Here is a 19,155-nt window from a genome sequence, read left to right on the forward strand (position 1 = left end):
GTTTGTTTTCTCTTGGCTGCTGCAAGACCTTGGGACGGCCGCCTAAGTCCTTCGTAAACCTGTTCTCCATCCTACACCTCCAATCAACCTCTAAATGCCTCTTGGTAGTCGAGCTGCTAGTAGGAGCCTGTTGATGGAACAGAGCAAACCCTGGCACACATTTGGCCCTGGACGGCAGGCGGTCTGGGGCGGAGTTTGGGGAAGGTGGTTTCTGGAGAGAACAGGGGCCTCCTCAGCGGAGTGGAATGCCATTCAGGCCACCTGCAAAGGGGCTGGTTCTCCAGAAGAACTGTTCTCTTTTGTCTGGAGCTCAGGCGCATTGCCAGGAAAGCTGCAGCCTCACCTGAAGGTTGGCAACCCTACTGCCAGGGGAGGCATGCTGCCAAGCCCTACCTATTGCCAGCAGACCGTGGGCCAGGCATTCAGACCTGACACTCCTGCCCCGACAGCCCCGACAGGGAGTGTGGGGCAACACACAAGAGCGGCACAAAACCACAAGGTGTGTGCAGGTGTGTGTCAGGCCGTACTTTCAGCATCCCAAGACCTTGGGTTGCTTCCACAGCCAAATCACTGGCTCCAAATGCCCATTTTGTGCTGTGCTTCTTCCCTCTAGCTGCCCAGGGGGGATCTCTGTTTTGGGGGATCCGCAAGCCCTTCAGGGCCCTAGTTGGACTGAATGCCCCCCCCCCAATACACACACGCATTCTGACCTTACAGAGACACAACGGTGCTAGGGCAGCCTGGTGCTGGGCAGGGCTGAAGCCCTTTGCAGTGGGACTTCATTCAGGAAAGAGGAAAAGGGAGAGAGGGACGGACGGACGCTGCAGCCTCCACATGGCCCCAAAGGCCCTTCCTTACCTGGCAGGCCGGCTTCTCCGATCACGTGCACCGTGCAGTTCTCGGGCTCCGCTGCAGAAGGCAGCATGGGCTGCAGAGGGGCGGGAGGGAGAACACAGAGACACCCAGGGTGAGCCGGAGGCCAGGCAACCCAGCAGCAGCCCCTGCCCCAAAGGCACCCGCCAGCACACGCTCCCGGGTGCCTTCCTCTCTCCCGCCCTGGAGCCCTCACCTTGGTGTCTTCGGCCGGGCCACCCTGGGCCTGGGGCCAATGCTCCATCTCCAGGAACTCCAACGCTGAATCCGGAGCCTCCCTCTGCCGCTGCAGAAGAGAAAGAAAGGGAACTTCAGAGAAATCCTGTCCACGCTTCCTCAGAATGGGCTGAATATCAAGCAGACCTTCTCCCTGGGAGACCTGGACACGACTGTCAAACTCTCAGTCGACACAGGATCCTGCCTTTGTGCACCCCCCTCATCCCATTTTCCCTGTTGGTGCTTGTTTGTTATTGCCCCCCCCCCCCCGCCCCGTTCTGAACCAGCAAGGCTGCCCTCCCTGTGGTTGTGGTCCAGAGCTGGCCTTCTGTCATCTGTGAGCAGCAAAGCCTGGACAGGGAGCATGAGCTGAGTGGTGGAAGGCCGCAGCAGGCCTCCTCCTCACCCGGTGGTGGGCATGGGACCTGCGCAGCTTCACCAGGGTGGCCAAGACATAGTAGAGCGCCAGCAGGATGCCCGGGTTGGCATACACGGGCCACGGGAGGTCCACGTTGAGGAGCAGCGCGTTGGGCTTGCTGCAGGCCTCGTGCCGGATGATGTCCTTCAAGCCAAACAACCTTGGGGGAAGATGGAAGAAAGCCGCATGAGAAGACAGGGACCTAAAGCCGGCTCAGCCTTCCAAGGAGAGCAGCAAGCGGCCTCTTTCCCACAGCCCCCCGACACAATTGTGCTGGGGGCATTTTGGTAATGACTGTGACCCTGAAGCTCCAGCGGCCCCACACAGACGCATGCGAGCCAGCAGGGTCTTCCCCGAGGGGAGGGGTCTCTGCCAAGGACCTCCAGCCCTGTTCACTCGATTACAGTGGGACTAAGGGTGCCAACCTCCAGGGGGGAAACAAGAGGCAAAACAGGGTGAAACACGGAATGCTCTGCTTTGCAGAAAGCTGAAGGGCAGAGTCAGAAGCGATGCTCAGGCCAGAGAAGCGATGCTCAGGCCAGACTCAGAGGGTTGCTCCTGTTCCAGAAGGTGAATTAGAGAGCGAGGCATCCGTCCCCCTAAGGAAACTTTCACAGCTGAACAGCACCCGGCATAGAACGGTTTTCAAAACGACTCTTGGTCAGGATCCACTGCAGCATCAGAGTCAAGAGCTCACTGCGAAACCTCCTTCTCCCCAATGGCTCAAAGCGTCTGATGCCGTCATGGATTCTGATGAAGAATCCTCTTGGTCTGCCGCTCTGGGGAAGTCTCCTGGGCCCCCGGCCTCCGATCGGGCTGCAAGCGAAGGGACAGAAAGCCCTCTCTCCTGGCCGGCAGCGGACGACTTTCTCACGGGAAAGCAGCCCAGGAAGAGAGGGAGCGTGGCACCTGCGCTTCTGCTCCCAAAGCCAGGGAGGTTCAAAGAGGCTGCGGGCAAAAGGCCTCCGCTTTGATCCCGTGCCAGCCTTCCAAAGAGAGGCTGAAGTCCATTCTTCGCCAGACGTGGGGTGGAGGGCCGAGGGACGCCGGCCCCTGCCTGACTTCACACTGAGGTTAGGTGACTTTGTGCATGCACAGAGCGGCGTAGGACTCCCATCGGGCCCAGTGCTAACAATATGGCTCCCATGAAGCTCTGCCCACAGCCCTTTGCTGCCGGCAGGAGAGACCCAGCCGAGCCAAGCTCAGCTTTGGGACGCCTGAGCCAAGACCAGCTGAACCCACAAAGCTGCTGACTCAGGCCACTGGTCCAGCACAGACAGGTGTGTCCATCAAGCAGGCAGGCAGGCGTCTTTCCCATCGCGTCCTGCCTTGTCCTCTCTAACTGGAGATGCCGCCAGGGATGGAGCCCGGGCCCTTCTGCATGCCAAGTAGAGGCCCCCACCCCCACCCCCTGCCATGGCCCACAGCCCGCTTACCGTGCCCAGAGGTCCGCAGGCGGGAGGGTCTCTTGCATGAAGGGGGTCTGGTAGCCGTAGAGGCAGAGCAGGTGCCCCCCCGCGAAGACGTCCACCATGACACACAAGACGTTGAAGCCCACGTGGCTGGTGGGGAAGTGGCAGGCCCACCACGTGCAGAGGCCCAGGAAGACCAGGAAGTACGCGCTGGAGAAGGCAGACGGCAGCGTGATCCCTGGGGAGGGGCAAGGAGGAGCTGTAGGGGTCGCTGGAGCGGGCCTCAGAGGGAATTCTGCTCTTGGCCACCCCATAGCCAGACCCCACCAGGCCTCTGAATGTGCATCAAGGCCTCTAATGAATGCGGGAGGAGCTCCTATGCCGCCCACTCGCCATTCCAGCAGTGGACATGTGACCGCAGGAGATGTCCTTGTGCTTCCCAGGCGTGCGGCCGTCCTCCTCGCCCGCCCCTGGGCACCTACCTGCCAGAGCCAGCAGTGCAACGGCCAGGACCTTCCCAAATGCCATCAAAAGCCAGTGAACCGTGAGCCGGAGGCGGGCAGCCAGCCGCGCCCTCCGCCTTGGGGAGCCCTCGGCCTCGGCCCTGGCTGCTCCCCGCGACCCCGACAGGCCTTCATCTGCTGCAGCTTCTTCCTGGTGGGAAGGAGGGGCAACCAGGACAGTCACCAAGAGACCCCCCTGTGCGTACAAAGCACAGCTTCCTTGCGGGGGCCTCCTCCGTCCAAAGGCCTACCCAGGCAGAGGGCCCGGATTCCTGCCACGGAAAGCTCCCGCGTGGCAGCCCTTGGTGACAGGCAGGCTCCGTGAGCCACGCTGCTTGGGCAGCTGCAAGGTCAGCATTGTCTACTCAGACAGGCAGCTGCTCTCAGGCAGAAAAGGGTCTTTCCATTCCCCCCCCCCCCCCCCACCTGGGATTGGACCTGGAACCTCCTGCCTGCCAAGCACAGGCTCAAAAGCAGAGCAGCATCTCAACTGGGTCTCCTAGTCTAACCCCCCCCCCCCACACACACAAAACTCTAGAGTTGAGCAACAGGAAACCGCGACTTGGTGCTCTGAACACATCACGCAAAACAATCAAATGTGCATCGGTTCATTTTTAAAAATTTATTTTCAGGTTTGTACGCTGCTCTATTTTACTTATTTCAGATTTTGTGAAATATATTTGGCCTTTGAATGTTAGGAGGAAGGGCAGCAACTCCTCCCAGGGTGAACGGTTGGCCTTCCGACCGATGGAAAGGCTTCTGGGAAAAATCCCCCACCCCTCCCCCCTCCCCCCTCCCCGGTCAAGTCTGTTTGCCTGAAATGCAGAGCGACACCCTTTTCTGAACGAGCACAGTTGCCATCCGATTGCGGAATTTGGCACACGGAACTTATCTCTGGGCTTGCACAATGAAGCCGCAAAGCCACAAGTGCTGCCCCCACCCCCCCTTGAACGCACGGGAGAAAAGGCTTCATCTGCCAGAGCTCAGAGCCTCCAAACACGATTGTCTCAAATGTTTGCACAGAAAACTACGACAAAGGGGCCATTACATCCAAAGGTCTGCAACAGACCAAGAAAAACCCAAAAATGGCAAGAGAGAGAGGGGGGGGCATGAGAGAGCATGCACCTGCAACGCAGAGGCCTCCCTTGGAGCAGGGACATTTCCTGAAAGGTAATGAGGCCAGTGCAGGGGGAGAGGGACCGAATCAGCCCAGCATCAAATATCGGGTGTGGAAGCGGCCCAAGAGCAGCTGAACCCCAAGGATCAAGTGCCACGATCCGCCTCCTCCTGGGACAGGATGGCAGAGCCAGGGAACTGGAGCAGCCCAGGCAGATCACTTACACTCTGCAGAGAAAGCGTGGAAGCACCGGGGACCGCACAGAAAGGCCCGCGCTCCCTCCCGCCCCCCACCCCAGGCGGACGCAGCACCCTCGCTGCAGGCTGCTCTTGATCTCCAGTTTCCAAGGCCAAGTAGTTTACAGCTGAGTCATGCAAACCGGAGCTCAAAGGCATGTTTGCACAGAGCATTTGGGGGGGAGGGGGGGGTGCCTGGCCACAAACACGTCCCAGACAGGCTGAGTTCAAGCATTTTGTCTGCACAACAGAAATGACAAGAGAGCCTTATTTACACAAACCGTGCAAGGCAGATCGTGGGGGGGGGGGGGGGGCTGGGGGTGTCAGTGCTTGGTTCTCGTGGCCCTTTCTTGCATGCCCAGGGAAATGCCGACCCTTGCTGGACTCCAATCCAGCTCTTCTACGACAGGCCAGCCCTCGCCCTCTGCACGCCTCCTTCCTGGCCAAAGGGGACAGGTGCTGTGCCCCACGGGGCTGGGGCTGGGCCCTCCTCAAGGGCTGTGTGCCCCCACGCACGGGACAGAAGGGCCTCTGGGGCCAGCGGGCAGGTGGCAACGCGCGGGGCCCGGCCCCTGAATCCACCCTGCAAGCTGTCCCAAAGCCCTGCATAATATGGCCTCTGTGCAGCCCACTGTTTGTTAGGGAGTCTCCACGGCAACCCGGGAACGGCCGGAGCGTCGCTCTGAGGCGCGGGCAGACGTGGGAAATCTGCCCGGGAGGCTGGTGACTCACCGCGGGAAGTGCCAGAAAGAACGGGCTCCCCTTGGCGAGAGGCAGGGGGAGGAGGTGGCTGGCACCCCAAGCAACGAGAGCAGCTGGGCTGGGTGACGGCAAAGGTCCACCTACACCCGTCTGGCTGGCAGAGGCTCCCCTCCCCGCCCCTCCCCTCCCTGCCCGGCCGGAGCCATGGAGGGTTGACCAGCGCTTGGGGCTGAGGCCCAGCCAGGCTCTCCCCTCCCTCCGCCAGAGATCCTTGCCTGCTTCTGTTTGGGAGAACCCTGGAGATTTGGGGGCGGCCCCAGGGGGGGGGCTGGGAAGAGGGCCTCAGCAGGGAATAACCCCCTGGGTCCACCAGGGCTGCCAGAGTGGAAGGTGGATCCTGTGGCTCCTCCCTCACCCCCCACCCTGCCCTTTTCAGGCCCACCCCCCAAATCTCCACGTAGTTCCTAACCTGGAGTTGGCAACCCTCGATGCCACCCTCAAAAGCAGCCAATTCCCCAGGAATTTTGGGGTTCCTCTTAAGGAAGCCATTTCTGGCCTTTGGGGCAATAATGCCCAGACAGCTGACCTCTGCAGGCACGTGAGGTCAAAGGTCTCTCAGCACCAAGCCGGGATAAGCGTGGCCAACCTCGCAGGGCTCTTGCAAGTCAGTAGGACACGCTCAGTGGGTGTGCTTGGGGCAGGGGAGGGGCGGAGGCAATTCCGGGATCCTGTTTCCTTGACCTCGGCCCCTCCCGTCCCGTAAGACTTCTCAGAAGCCCACATGGCTTGCAGCTGCCCCGCCAGGGACCACCTGCGAAGGTTCAGCTAGAATGCAGCAGATTCTTTATTTTGGGACCTGCCCCAAACCATCTGACTGCAAATTGCCCACTTCCGGCTCTCTTCGGCACGGAGCTGGCGGCTGCTCTCTGGCTGGGCAAACAAATGAGCCCTGCAGGCAAAACGAGATCGGCTTTCCCGGCTCCAAGGACGGCCTCTCCTGGGCCAAGGACACCCCGGGGGCTGCCTGAACCGAGGGGAGGAGCCGCCTGACTCTCCTGGCCGGACCCCCCTCCTCACTGGCCAGGGGGCAGGAATGGCAACCATCTCGACTAGAGTTGGGAGCCTCACGTCTGGATCCCTGCTCTGCTCACCTCGGGAGAGCCACACGTTCCCTGCCTCACCTACCTCGCAGGGTGGCTGTGAACATTAAGGAGAGGAGAGGAGAGGAGAGCAGCCTCAGCTGCTTTGGGTCCTGACAGGAAAGCCAGGAGGGAGGCAGAGAAACTGGCCCCGTCCCCCACCTGCAGCTCTTGCTCTGCTCCTCCGTCCCAGGCCAGGGGGCTCTGCTCCCTTCGGGGCCCTGCCTGGCTGACGCAGACGGAGGGAGAGTCCGGGGATGGTGACAACACGGCTCTACTGGGGGGGGGGGGGGAGAGCTCCGGGGACAGAAAGGAGAATCAGAGAATCATAGAATCCTAGAGTTGGAAGGAGCCATGCAGGCCATCTAGTCCAACCCCCTGCTCAACGCAGGATTAGCCCTAAGCATCCTAAAGCATCCAAGAAAAGTGTGTCTCCAGCCTTTGCTTGAAGACAGCCAGTGAAGCAAAAGGAAGATGAGAGGGGCTCTTTGCCCAAGGGAGGAAGGAGTGGGCAGGGGCAGAACGGGAAGACCCCCTCGCCGCTTCTCACCTGCTCTGGGCGCTGGCCGGGTTCGGGGCTTTCCCTCCGGGCTGCAGGCGGCTTCGAGGGCTCCAGGCGACTGCAGATGCCGAGGCAGAGGGCCGAGACCAGCAGGACCCCCAGGTCGGGGGCAACCAACCGCACAGAGTTCGGGACATCATTCAGGTCCAACCTGGAGGGGAGGGCGCTGCATGCTGAGGACGCCCCGCCAGCACCAAGACGATGCCAGGGCCAGGCTCATCTCCGCAAAAGGATGGGGATAGTTTGGGGGGCAGTGGCAGGAAAAGGCTCCCCCCCCACATGGGTGGAAGTGGCCACCTCTGGGCTGCTGGGAAATCTCACTACAGGCAGTGAAAGAGAGAAGAAGAGCTGGCTGCTTAATCGTCCACTTCTCACTGCCCAAAGGAGTCCCGAAGTGGCTTACAAGCCCCTCTCCCTTCCTCTCCCCACAACAGACACCCTGTGAGGGAGGTGGGGCTCAGAGAGCTCTGAGAGAACTGTGACTCCCCCAGGGACACCCAGCTGGCTGCATGGGGAGGAGAGGAATCCCGATCAGAGGCCGCAGTAGCGCAGCAGAGGGGCTAGTGAGCGCCCTGTGGGCAGCTACTGGGGCAGAACACCGAGAGCATGAGGCCCTTACCGGGTGACCCCAATGTGCACAGAGAGGTTTTGCCACTTGCTGCCTGCAGGGGAAAAAGAGAGAGAGAGAGAGAGAGTTAGGAGAGAGTTCTGCAAGGATCCCTCAGAGTTCCTTGCTCTCCTCTAACCAGCATGGAGGGGACTGATAAGGGAGGAAATCTGGGGAGGGGATAGTGGGCGGGGGCACCGTGCTCTGAGTGGGACTCCAAACACAGCTGATAAGCTGACCCTACATACAGAAGGTTCCTGCCCAAATTACTTGGCTTTCAATCTGCCTGTGCAGAGAGGAGCAGAACTCACCTGCCAGCTCCCCCACGCATCTCTGAGAAGGGGGAACGGACACCCAAAGTGGCACACAGAAAGCAAGCAGAATTTACTCAAGATCCCTGGCCCCAGGGAGGTTAGGCTGTCCTCCACCACGGCCTGGTGGAACGCTCTTCCAAACGAGATCTGAGCCCTGCAGGACCTCACACAGTTCCGCAGGGCTTGCAAAATGAAGCTGTCCCGCCAGGCCTGCGGCTAACTTCTGAGCTGTACTGGCCAGCCCCACCGTACATATGACCCTTCTGCCTCCTCTCCAGGCAACCGAAGATTAGGGGAATTGGTGGTTCCACTATGTTTTTCATCTATTTAAAACTTATTTAACTGCTAATGATTTTATTTTATCAGAGCAGTTTGTTTTCCTATATGCATTTTATCTGGACATTTTTCCTCCCTGAATCCACAGAGCCTGGGCGGACAATGAAGGCCGTACATAACAACGATACGATCCCTTTGAAAGCCCCGGCCAGGACTTATCAGCGGTGATTAGCCAGGGCGACTCAAGGGAACCTCCACATTCAGAGGCAGCCAGTCTGCGAAGGAACACTGCTGAAAGGCAACAGCAGAGGAAGGCTTCGGCCTCCATGCCTGTCGCTGGCCGCCGTGCAAGAGGATGCAGGACTAGACGGACTCCTGGTCTGATCCTATATTCTTATTCCAACTATAACACGAAACAAGCCACTGGGACTCAAGCGGTGGATCTGCAGCATTTATTCCAGCTGCAGCAGAGCCCCCTCAGCGTTGCTCCGCTGGGTTTTGGTCCAACATCTGTGCTGGCTCTGCCCCTTCCCACGGCTGGATTTGGAAGATCAGTGGGGTGGAAAATGTGGGCCTCTGTGCACAGAGGGGCCACTGTGGTTGTCCCGACCGCACAACCCTGGCAGAATTAGAAGACATCGCGCAAGGACCGGAATCCTTGATTTGGAAAACAGATTCCGGGAAAGGCAGAAATATTAACTTCAGCTGACAGGAGAAACTTGAAAGGTGGCCGCATCTCCAGCGACCACGTCACGACACGCTCCGCAAACAGTGGCCTCACAGGCATCCCTAAATAAAGTGCCAGCTATCAAGTTACCCAGGACTCCCCACCAGGTAGATTAAAAACTCCACGGACCCCCAGAGGCAGGCCCAGCCCACCGGAGCCCTTCTGGATCTCGGGCCCAGCGTGACCAAGCCTCATTTTCTAGAGAGCTAAAATTTCATCGCTCCCGGAGCCTCTTTTTTGTTTTGAAGGACAATTAATTTCCAGCTACCTGCTGGGCCCAAATTTCCCGAAGATGCCGGGAGGAGGTCCTGGAAGGCCAGCTGGCCCGGAGTACTCACAGTTGCGCCCCAGGAGCTGGTCGAAAGCGGGCACGGTGTAGAGGCAGACCTGGAAGACCAAGTGAGCCCCGAGGAAGAGGATGCTGGTGCCCAGGAGGGCGCGGAGGAGGCGGCCCGTGTGACCTGAAAGCCAAAGCAAGACCCCGTTATCTATCTATCTATCTATCTATCTATCTATCTATCTATCTATCTATCTATCTATCTATCTATCTATCTATCTATCTATCTATCTATCAGAGCTGTTGACTGCTGACAGGTGTTCAGAACATCATTTACAGAAATTACACAGGAGGGGGGGAGTTGAACACAGAAAGGACCCCTCCCCTGCTGCAGTTTTCTGTGAAAATAGGATATATGAGTTTCTCCCTTCCCACTGCATTTCATGAAAACTCATCCCGGGACAGAAATGCATATGTGAAATGCATGTGTGAGTGGCCAGCCACAACCCATGGGGAGGGGAGGCTGGGGTCATAGGTGGGATCAGCCCCACCCTGGTCACTCCAAAGCAGCACCTCACTTTCCAAGGGGGCAGCCGCTCACAGCCCCCAATCCCTGGGCCTGACCCCCCCCCTTCGCTGGCTACTCCTGCTGCAGCTCACAGCTGGAAAATTCCGACCGACTCTGCTGCTGCTGCTGCTGCTGCTGCTGGGTGGAACACCCCCCTCAGCTCTTCCACCAGATGCCGCTAAGCCCCCCCCCCCATGCCTCATTAATCTCCGGACGCCGGCAAGGGAGTGGGCGGGAGGGGGGGGCACTGGGGAAGAGGAGCAGGGAGCTCACTTTTTCCTCTCCAGGCTGGAAAGAAAAAGAACCCAGAGACTCTCCTCCAGCCATGAAGCGTCCCTGGAGGGGACACCCCCGGCTGCTGCCAGAGAGGAGGGGAAGAGAGAGGCCTTTCCGAAAAAACATAATCCTTGCTTGCTTTTTTACCGTAAGTTTGCTTTCCAGCTCTTTGGAGGGCTCTGGTGGCACGAAAAGCCATGAAATATTCAGAGGACTGCAGCCATTAGGGGCAGCTCCAGCTATGGATCTGGCTCCCCATAACAGGGGCAGGGGCGGGGCGGGGGAGGGCGGGGGAGGGCGGGGGTCCGTCCTGTCCAGCCGGGGACCCGGGGCAGAGGAGTGGCAGACTTCATCACAGTTGTGCTTGCAAACATCTTTGTTTTGTTTTCTATAAATAAAAGCCTGAAGCAGCTTCTAATCCAGCCCGGCCCCTGGTTCCTCCTGCCAGGCCCACTCCCTTGGGTGTCAGCCACCCTCCAGGGGTCTGTGAGGAGGCGGTGCCGGGGCTGAGCCGGGGACTGTGCGTGTGCAGCCCTCGTGCGCCAAGGCAGAGCTGTGGCCCTCCCATGTTCTCGCACCAGCCGCAGCTTAAGCGTTGCTGCCAGGTCCATTCCCAGCACATTCTTCAAGAGCGCCAGCAGCTGCTCTCTGGTCTGTGAGACGGAGGCTTTGAAAAGCACCTGCGAAGGGACAGGATCCGGCCCACGGCAGGCAGGCAGATCCGACAATCGTGGGGAGGAGGAAAGCAGACGTCTGTGGTCTCTCCCCACCCACATGTGGTTGCCCCTGGGGAAATGGCTGGCCCCGTCCACTCCCTCTGGCATGACCTGGCCGTGACCTGACCTTGCCCCCTCCTCTGCACAGGCCGCCCCCTCCCCCAGGGACCCAGCCTGGCTAGTGCCGAGGCCTTTGCTTCACCCCCCCCCAAAAAAAAACCCGGCCCCTTCCCTGCAGAGCAGCTATGAATAGAGAAAGCGGCTTGTAATTGACACCCTCGGCCCAGGGCCAGGGGAGCAGCACCGGGCAGCCAGGCACCAGCCCACCGGCCGGGGAGACCACAAAAGGAAGGAGGCAAGCAGAAGAGCTTCTCCCTAAATATGCCTGTGGGGCAGGCCGCGGCCAGGAGCAGAAGAGCCTCCTCTCAGAGACAGGACTTGCAGCCAGGGGGCGGCCGGGAGGGGCCAGGCGCACGGAGCGGGGGGGGGGGGCTCCCGAGAGGCCTTTGCCACGCCCACGCCAAGCCAGGTCAGGGGGCGGCTGAAGGGAGGACAGGCAGCACAAAGGAAGAGGGAGGGGGCAAAGGAAACGTGTCGCTCAGCCCTCATCCTCTGGCTTCTCCCCCGCTTCCCTCCTCTGGTGCCCGGCGCTGGTCGGGGGCCAAGGAGATGGCGCAACGCAGACTGTGGCAGGCCATGAACTCCTGGCCAAGGCTCCAGGGCTGCCGGCCCCTTCCTTCAGCTGGCACAGCACCTGAGAGGGCAAGGCAACCAGCCGTCACCTGTGGGAACGGGCTGCTGGCCATTTGGCGCCTGACCCACACCCAGCTGGGCCTTCGTCTGTGGCAATCAATTAGCGCGCATGCATCCTGAGAATCTATGCCCAGTGCAGCATAAGAGCACGTCCAGCATACAACCTGGCAACTCCCACGGAAGATGACAATTTATTTTAAAACCAGAGGTCAAATCTCTAGGCCTAACATGCAAGCAAGGGGAGAGGGAGTTTCTCCTGCCGACTTGGAGACCTGGCCAGGGGAGGGAGGGGGAAGGGCAGATCTTCTGCGGTAGAGCTTCTCATGCAGTTCCAGCCGGCCTGTTCGACTCCCAGTTCAAAACCTGGGCCTGCGCGACTTCATCTCTCCCGCCAGTTGGACCCTGAGCTCTCCTCCTCCTCCAAGCATTGCTGGAACAGCTCTCAGTCAAGATGCTCTGGCTTTCGATCTCCCGCCCTGAGCCCTGGCTTGGATCGGCCAGGCTACCCTGATCTCGCCAGGTTTTCAGAAGCTAAGCAGGCTGACCCCCAAGGAGACCACCAAGGCTGGCAACGGCAGACCCCCTCCAAATCTCTCTTGCCAGGAAACCCGATGGGGCCACCAGGCTGGCACACCCCCCCCCCACCACCACCACCACATTGAGCAGGGGACTGGACTCCAAGGTCCTTTATGACTATCCCATGATTCAGTCCCTTACAAATCTTGGCTTGCACACAGAAGGGAACGCCCAACGCCCGGTGGGTAAAGCTGGACCAGCCCAGGGCTCTTACCTTTAATGGTGTCTCCGGTTGGACCCAGGAACCACGGCAGGAGCAGGAGGTAGAGAAGATACACTAAGGAGAGGACATTGATCCGGAAGAGGCAGGCTGGGGAAAGGAGCAGAGAGAGACTGGATCAACACAGGCCGGTTCCCAGTCCAGAGGCTGCCGATGGGGTCGCGGGCTGGACGGACCCTACAGTGTCAGCAGCAAGAAGACGCCGGAGGAAAAAGAGAAGGGCTCCAATCCCAGCTTAAAAGAAGACCTCCCAGGGAGTCTGCCAGGGAATTGCAGCTGCTGGTGTGGCTGCAGACCGATTCTGAGGCCAAATCATAGACTCATAGAGTTGGAAGGGATCTCCAGGGTCATCTAGTCCAGCCCCCTGCAGAATGCAGGAAATCCACAACTACATGCCCAGCACAGTGACCCCAAATCAATGCCCAGATGATGCCCACCCCCCAAAAAAAACAGAATCCCTGGCCAGTCTGGATTGGAGGATATTCACCACCCAACCCCAAAGTGGCGATGGGCATTTCCCTGGGCATGCAAGGAAGGGCCACAAGAGCCAAGCACCGACACAATCCCTTCCGCCCCCCACTCACAATCTGCCCAGATTCATCTGACTACCTAGCCTCTGCTTAAAAACTGCCAAGGAAGGAGAACCCACCACCTCCCAAGGAAGCCTGTTCCACTGAGGAACCGCTCTGACTGTCAGGAACTTCTTCCGAATGTTTAGAAATTAATTTCATCCCGTTGGTTCTGGTCTGCCCTCCAGGGCAAGAGAGAAGAATTCTGCTCCATGTATGTGACAGCCCTTCAAGTACTTGAATTTGGTTATCCTATCACGTCTTAGTCGTCTTCTCTCTAGGCCCCCCAGCTCCCTCAACCTCTCTTCATGCGTCTCCATCCCCAAACCTCTCACCATTTCCATTGCCCTCTCCTGCTCCAGTTTGTCTACATCCTTCAAAACTGAACACAGTGCTCTCAAACTGACTCTTCTCTGTCAAGCATGAGCCTAAATTCCAAGTACCAACTGAACAGCCAGATGTGGCTCGCAGGACTCTGTGCAGCCCTTGTCAACTCTCTGCCACTGGAAGTCCAAATGTGCTTTGAACTACCAACACACAAACCCCCTGTTGGTCTAGCCAATCCGGAAAAGGGCTGCCCTGTGCTCTCACCTGTCCCCCCAACAGCTCAGGGCTCTCTCTTGCAGCCTTTGAACCTTATAACAATCCTGTGAGGTTGGTGAATTTGAAAAGGAGAGTAACTAGCCCACGGCACTTTACTGCCCAGCAGGGATTTGAACTCAGATCTCCCCAACACTCTAACCAGTACACACTTGGAACCGGAGCCCAGAGTGTGGGGCTGTAATTCTCCACAACAGTCTGTACGCTGCTGCTCTTTGACTTCCCTGGCAGCCACAAGCCCTGATCCTGAGCTGAGGCCCAGATTCAGCCACAACGAGCAAAGGAAAAAGAGATTCTTGAGGGGAACAAACGCTTGCCTGGATTTTTCCAGGTTCCTTGCTTTTATGTTTTTCCATTCCTCTCTTTCGGGGGGGGGGGGCTGCTCAGGGGTGCCAGCAACAGCCTAACAGGCAGCCTGAACAAACTATAATTTCCCCGGGTCACACACAGATCAGCCACGGCCAACCCCCCGGCAGGTTGGCAGAGAACAGAGAAACCGCAGCTGTTTCCCTCTGGATGGCTCGGGCAAAGGAAAAGATGGTTACGAAACCTGAGCAAACGCCAAGTGCACACCGACAAGGGCGACCCAAGGGTCAAGGCCTCTCCGGACTGGCGAAGGACCCGTAGCCCCCCAAGGAGCAGCAGCACATTTCCTGGGAGGGGGCTTCTGGCAACATGGGATTCTGGCAGGACAACGGGCACCGCTCCACACACAGGCTGCAGGAAGAAGCCAACCCCAAGGCAGGCAAGAGCCAGCGAGATAGCAGGAATGCTGGGAATGCATTCAGACAGCCGCCCGCCCTGCGGAGGATGGGGGCAGCTGAGAACCTGCAATTGCTGAAGCACTGGCTGGGGGAGGGGGGAGGACGCACACGCTCTTGGGGCTGACAGCCCCCCAAGCCTCCTTCCTCGGGCTCGGAGACACAGCGCCCCCCTCCCTCATGCATTCCAGTCTTGCAGCTTCTGGTTTCGGCTGTCCCCGGATATTTCTGTGCACCCTTTGTATAAATAGAGAAATGAGAGACAAACATTTGCAGAGCCTGAAATCCCCCCTCTTTTGCCCCCACCCCACTGGCTGTTGGTCATGCCTGCAAATCTCTGGAACTGCCTTTCCCCAAGTCAGACCGTCCTTCCACCTAGCTCAGCACAGCCTTCTCCGTGGTGGGCCCCTTCCCAGTCCGAGGGCCACGGCTGGTGTCCGCCTGCTCTGGAGGGCTCCGAGTTAGAGGCTGTCCAAGTGGTTCAATAGGTCACGAGCCAGCCGTCCCCCCACCCCAAAGAAAACAGCTCCTCAGGCCTGCTCCTTTGGCAACAGCCCTCTGGAGGAGCACCTCTAGCCAGCCCCTCCCGACTGCATCCCAGAACGTCCCAGCCCTACTGAGGGGGGCGGGAATCACAGGTTGTCCAACTCCCCCCCCCCATGAAAGGAGAGGCACGGGACCCACGGGGGGGGGAGCGCTGTGCCAACTGCAGAGCTGGCCTTTCCCTGCCCTCTGCCCCATCTGCATTAAGCCAGCAGAAGTCACCTGACAGCAGAATAGGGCCACACGCCCCCCCCCCCAAGGGTCACAATTGCTCAGTCTAACCGCAGGGCCTGCCGGTCCCTCGGCCTCCTCCCTTCCAAGCCGGCTGTCTGCCAGGAGTGACATTTTTACCAGGAAAAAACAAGCCGAACGGGCAAAATGCAACGTGTGTGTTTCTCAAAAATCAATCTGGCGTGACGCTTGGCTTGGATCCGGACAGGGGTGGGGGGTGGGGGTGCTGCTAAAAACATGCGCCGGGTGCCGGATCATTGTTCTCCCCTGCAAGCCCCTGCCTCCTGCTCCCCACCCCCCCATGCCTCACCCTGGAATAGCGCTACCCGTGCCCCAGGCCTTGGCAGAGGTGGTGGCAGAGAGGGCCCCCCTTTTCCATCCGCTGCGTCTGAGGAAGGCAGCTGCCCCTCCCCCAAGAACTAGGCCGATGGGCTCAAACCCACCTCCTGTGCTGCAGTCCAGCCCGGCTGCCCGCTGGAACTCCCTTCTCTACCGGCCCCCCTCCCTCCCTTCCTCCCCAGGGCCTCTCCTGGGATGAAGGAAGAGGCAGCTGGTTTGCCCTCTGCAGTCTCCGCCAGACCTCAGTCCCAGGACAAGGGCACTCTGGGCACACCCTGGCAGAGACACTGAGCGAGGAAGCCGGATTCCGATCCTACCTCTCCAGAGGGGCTTCAGTAAAATTGGTGGGAATGGTGATGGCCTACCTTACAAGGCTGTTGTTTGGATTATAGCAGGAAAACGCATGGTGAAGCATTAGAAAGCATTATGGAAATGTGGGCTATTGCAGTGTCCAATCAACACATCTTGGGCCTTGAAATAGGGGTGTGCCCCATCATCTGTGCAGAGCAGGGGGGGGGAGGTAGCTGCTGATTCAAGGCATGACAGGGACCTGCGGACAAGGGGTGGGGGCCCACTGGGAGAAACGCAAACTCAGGAGCTGAAGAGTGGGGCGTGGGGGCTGGAGATAAGAGGTGAGCCAGAGGAGGATTAGCACCCCCAGACCCACCCACCCACCCCTTCTCCGTCCTAAGGGGAACCCCATGGGGCTCTGCCCCCCAGACTTGGCAACCAGCGATCTTTGGACTCTCCTGTCAGCTGGGTTTACTTTTCTAATCTCATCTCGGTAGGGCAGGGAAAGGAAGTGAGCTAATAAACTTGCAATATAAACAAAAGGCTACAGGAAAATAAGCACTGGAGCTGAAATACAATGGCTGGCCACCACAAGGATCCCCCCCCCCCAAAAAATGGGTCCACCATTCCAGCTACATCTCCCCCCCCCCAACTGACTTGTGCAACCCTTTCCTACGGTGGGGCTCTGGAGGCAAGAGATGTTCAGGGGAGGTTTGCCTGTGCCAGCCCCGGCACGGCTGCCCAGGCATTCCGTCCAAGTACCAGGAAGGGTCGACCCTGCTTAGCTTTGAACGTGTGAAGCGATCAGGCTAGCTGGGCCATCCAGGCCAAGGCAGCAGACTAACTGGGGGGGGGGGGGGAAGGTGTCAGAGTTACAAGCCTCCCCGCCATTGCTGGCCACCCTGCTCTTTTCCTCTGCTCCCCTTCCATAGCCGGGAAGGTGCTTGCTCTCGAGGTTAGAGATAAGCCGGCAAACACAATTCTCCCCCTTAGTGGGTTATCAACAGCTGCAAATGAGCCATGCTGCAAAACGGCTGGGTGCCTCGCTGCTGATGCGCACACATGGATGCGCACCCAAGACATGATGCGCCCACCCTCGCAGAGAATTCACTTCCGGAGACCCTGGGGAGGGACGGCAAGGGCAGCAGATTTTGAGAGGGCACCCAAACAGAGCAAATAATCAGGCAGAATAGCAAGCACGGTTTATGATAGATCAGAAACTAAAATCAGGGGTTGCCACTAACTGACAAGTCAGTGATTTAATGGGGGGGGGTCCTGGGGGAGAACTCATAATTCTGGAAGCCCCCCCCCACCCCTAATCCCCTGGTTGTGGGTAATTGTTTGCAGTTACTCCACAACCAGCCTCTTTTGTGAGCAATTGGGGGAAAGGCCGTGGGGTCAGAAGTCAGGACGGCAGAGCTGCTTTCGCCCCCGGTCTTAGATCCCGGCACACAAAGACACCCCCAGACCTCCCCCCCCCCCCGAGCGTGCCACAGAGGACTCAGAGATGCAGCTGGCGCGTTGCCTGATGGCAAGAAGGCCTCAGAGGCAGTCATGTGGTTCCTTTTTGCTGGGGCTTTATTTTTAGGCAAAAATGACGGTTACGTTTTTGGAGTAAAAACTATTTGGCCGTCCCGAAGCTTGGCGGAGGAATTTGGAGCAAGGGTGTGAGGGCTGCCTCCAGGCTATCTTGTGACTATCCGACGAGGACAGAACAGTAGAAGCAGCGGCAGCGGAAGCCGCGGGCCACGCACAGACCACGCCAAGGACACGAGAACGCACAAGCGGCCCGATTTCGAACCCAGTCTCTCCCCCTTCAAAATCAGTACTGTCTACTCCAGGGGGAGTCAAACGGCGGCCCTCCAGATGTCCATGGACTACAATCCCCATGAGCCCCTGCCAGCATTCGCTGGCAGGGGCTCATGGGAATTGTAGTCCATGGACATCTGGAGGGTTACCGTTTGACTACCCCTGGTCTACTCAGACAGGCAATGGCTCCCCAGGGAGGTCTTTTCCATCCACGAAGGCCTGGTCCTTTTGGCTGACGATACTGGGGAGCGATCCTGGGGCCTTACAACCAGAGGCTCTTCCACTGAGCCACAGTCCCCCCCCCCCGCCCCAAGGGTCCCAGAAGCTCCCGGTCCAGTTGGCGCTGCTTACAAGCTCAGCGACATCTGACAGAGGGGGAACCTCTGAACGCAAGGAGAAATTCCAGTGAGTCCCCCAAAGAACTCCGGAAGAGCCAGCCGAGTCCAGCTTTCTGTGCGAAGAGAAGCTCGCCAGCCAAACGGCCTTGGGATGCTCCGGAGAAGTGGTGGGCCCACCCTGCCTTCAGGAGCCGAGGTTCCAGGCAGCCACCAAGGCACCCAAGCCTTCCTGGGGACAAGGGCCACCAAAGCATGCCAAGAACACTGGGCCCAACCCACAACCAGTCTTGCAAATAAGCCCTCCAGGCCGATTTGGCCTCCACAGGTATTTCTGGCCTGCCTGCCTGCCCACACCTCCGCACGGCGGGGACCTCTCCGGTGCTTTGCTGGCCTGAGGGAGAACCAAAGGTGCTGGGCACACGCTTCCCTAACCCGGCGGCCTGGACTCACGGCAGGCGAGCGAGGGTTCATGCCAAGCCTGCTGGCCCAAATGCACATCGCAGCTGACAGGCGCCAAGTCTCGGGTTGGCACACAGCATTTCATTTGCAAGGACTAAACACATCATGAGGCTTGGCCTTCATGGATGTGCATCAGAGCAGCCACTGGCAGGGAAATCGGAAGGCCAGGACAGCGGGACAGAACTGCATGCTGCCCAGAGCTCGGAAACAGGCAAGGCCCACAGCTGCCCTCCCTGCAGCCTCCCCTCCAGGCCCGGCCTATCCTGTGTTTACACACAGGCTCCAGTGGAATTGCGCCTCTGGAAAGTTTTAAAATGCACAAACCCAGAAGGGATGGAGAGGACGCCAGCGCAACCACACCCAGGGGACTTGGCAGGAAGTGCTCAGGCAAAGGAAGCCCCAACCATTCATTGTTCGGGCAGCAGGAAGACCCTCTGGAGTGGGAAACCAGGGGAGTCATGAGCTGCACAGGATGCTGACGGGCTTATACATCCCTCCCGTGCCCATGGAGGACCAAAGGGGAGAGGAGGAGCTGCCTTCTCCAGCCACCCGCCCCTGCCCCTGCCCCACGCCCCAGCAGCAAACTATATGCAGGTGGGCACTAGCGGGCACGAGGGATGGAGCGAGAAGTTCAAAGCAGCCTGCGTTTCAGCCAGGAGCCTGGGCAGATGGCTTCAGCACCCCATGAAGCAGCCCAGCCAACAACGGGGCTGCCAGTCCTTTGCCC

General features: G+C 59.1%; 1 protein-coding gene across 3 annotated transcripts in view; it reads right to left on the reverse strand.

Annotated features, from left to right (window-relative positions):
• PIEZO1 (piezo type mechanosensitive ion channel component 1 (Er blood group)) overlaps positions 1-19,155 on the reverse strand; it is a 62,130-nt gene that overhangs the window by 28,999 nt on the left and 13,976 nt on the right. For all 3 annotated transcript variants that reach the window (XM_077309621.1, XM_077309620.1, XM_077309619.1), the window contains exons 2-10: positions 12,483-12,578; positions 9,441-9,563; positions 7,798-7,840; positions 7,167-7,329; positions 3,402-3,573; positions 2,944-3,157; positions 1,496-1,667; positions 1,070-1,159; positions 859-928 (exon numbers count right to left, since the gene is read on the reverse strand). In XM_077309621.1, coding sequence (XP_077165736.1) covers positions 859-928; positions 1,070-1,159; positions 1,496-1,667; positions 2,944-3,157; positions 3,402-3,573; positions 7,167-7,329; positions 7,798-7,840; positions 9,441-9,563; positions 12,483-12,578 — 1,143 coding nt within the window. The remainder of the gene's footprint in view (positions 1-858; positions 929-1,069; positions 1,160-1,495; positions 1,668-2,943; positions 3,158-3,401; positions 3,574-7,166; positions 7,330-7,797; positions 7,841-9,440; positions 9,564-12,482; positions 12,579-19,155) is intronic.

Source organism: Paroedura picta, chromosome 14 (assembly GCF_049243985.1).
Source record: "Paroedura picta isolate Pp20150507F chromosome 14, Ppicta_v3.0, whole genome shotgun sequence".
NCBI lineage: Eukaryota > Metazoa > Chordata > Lepidosauria > Squamata > Gekkonidae > Paroedura > Paroedura picta.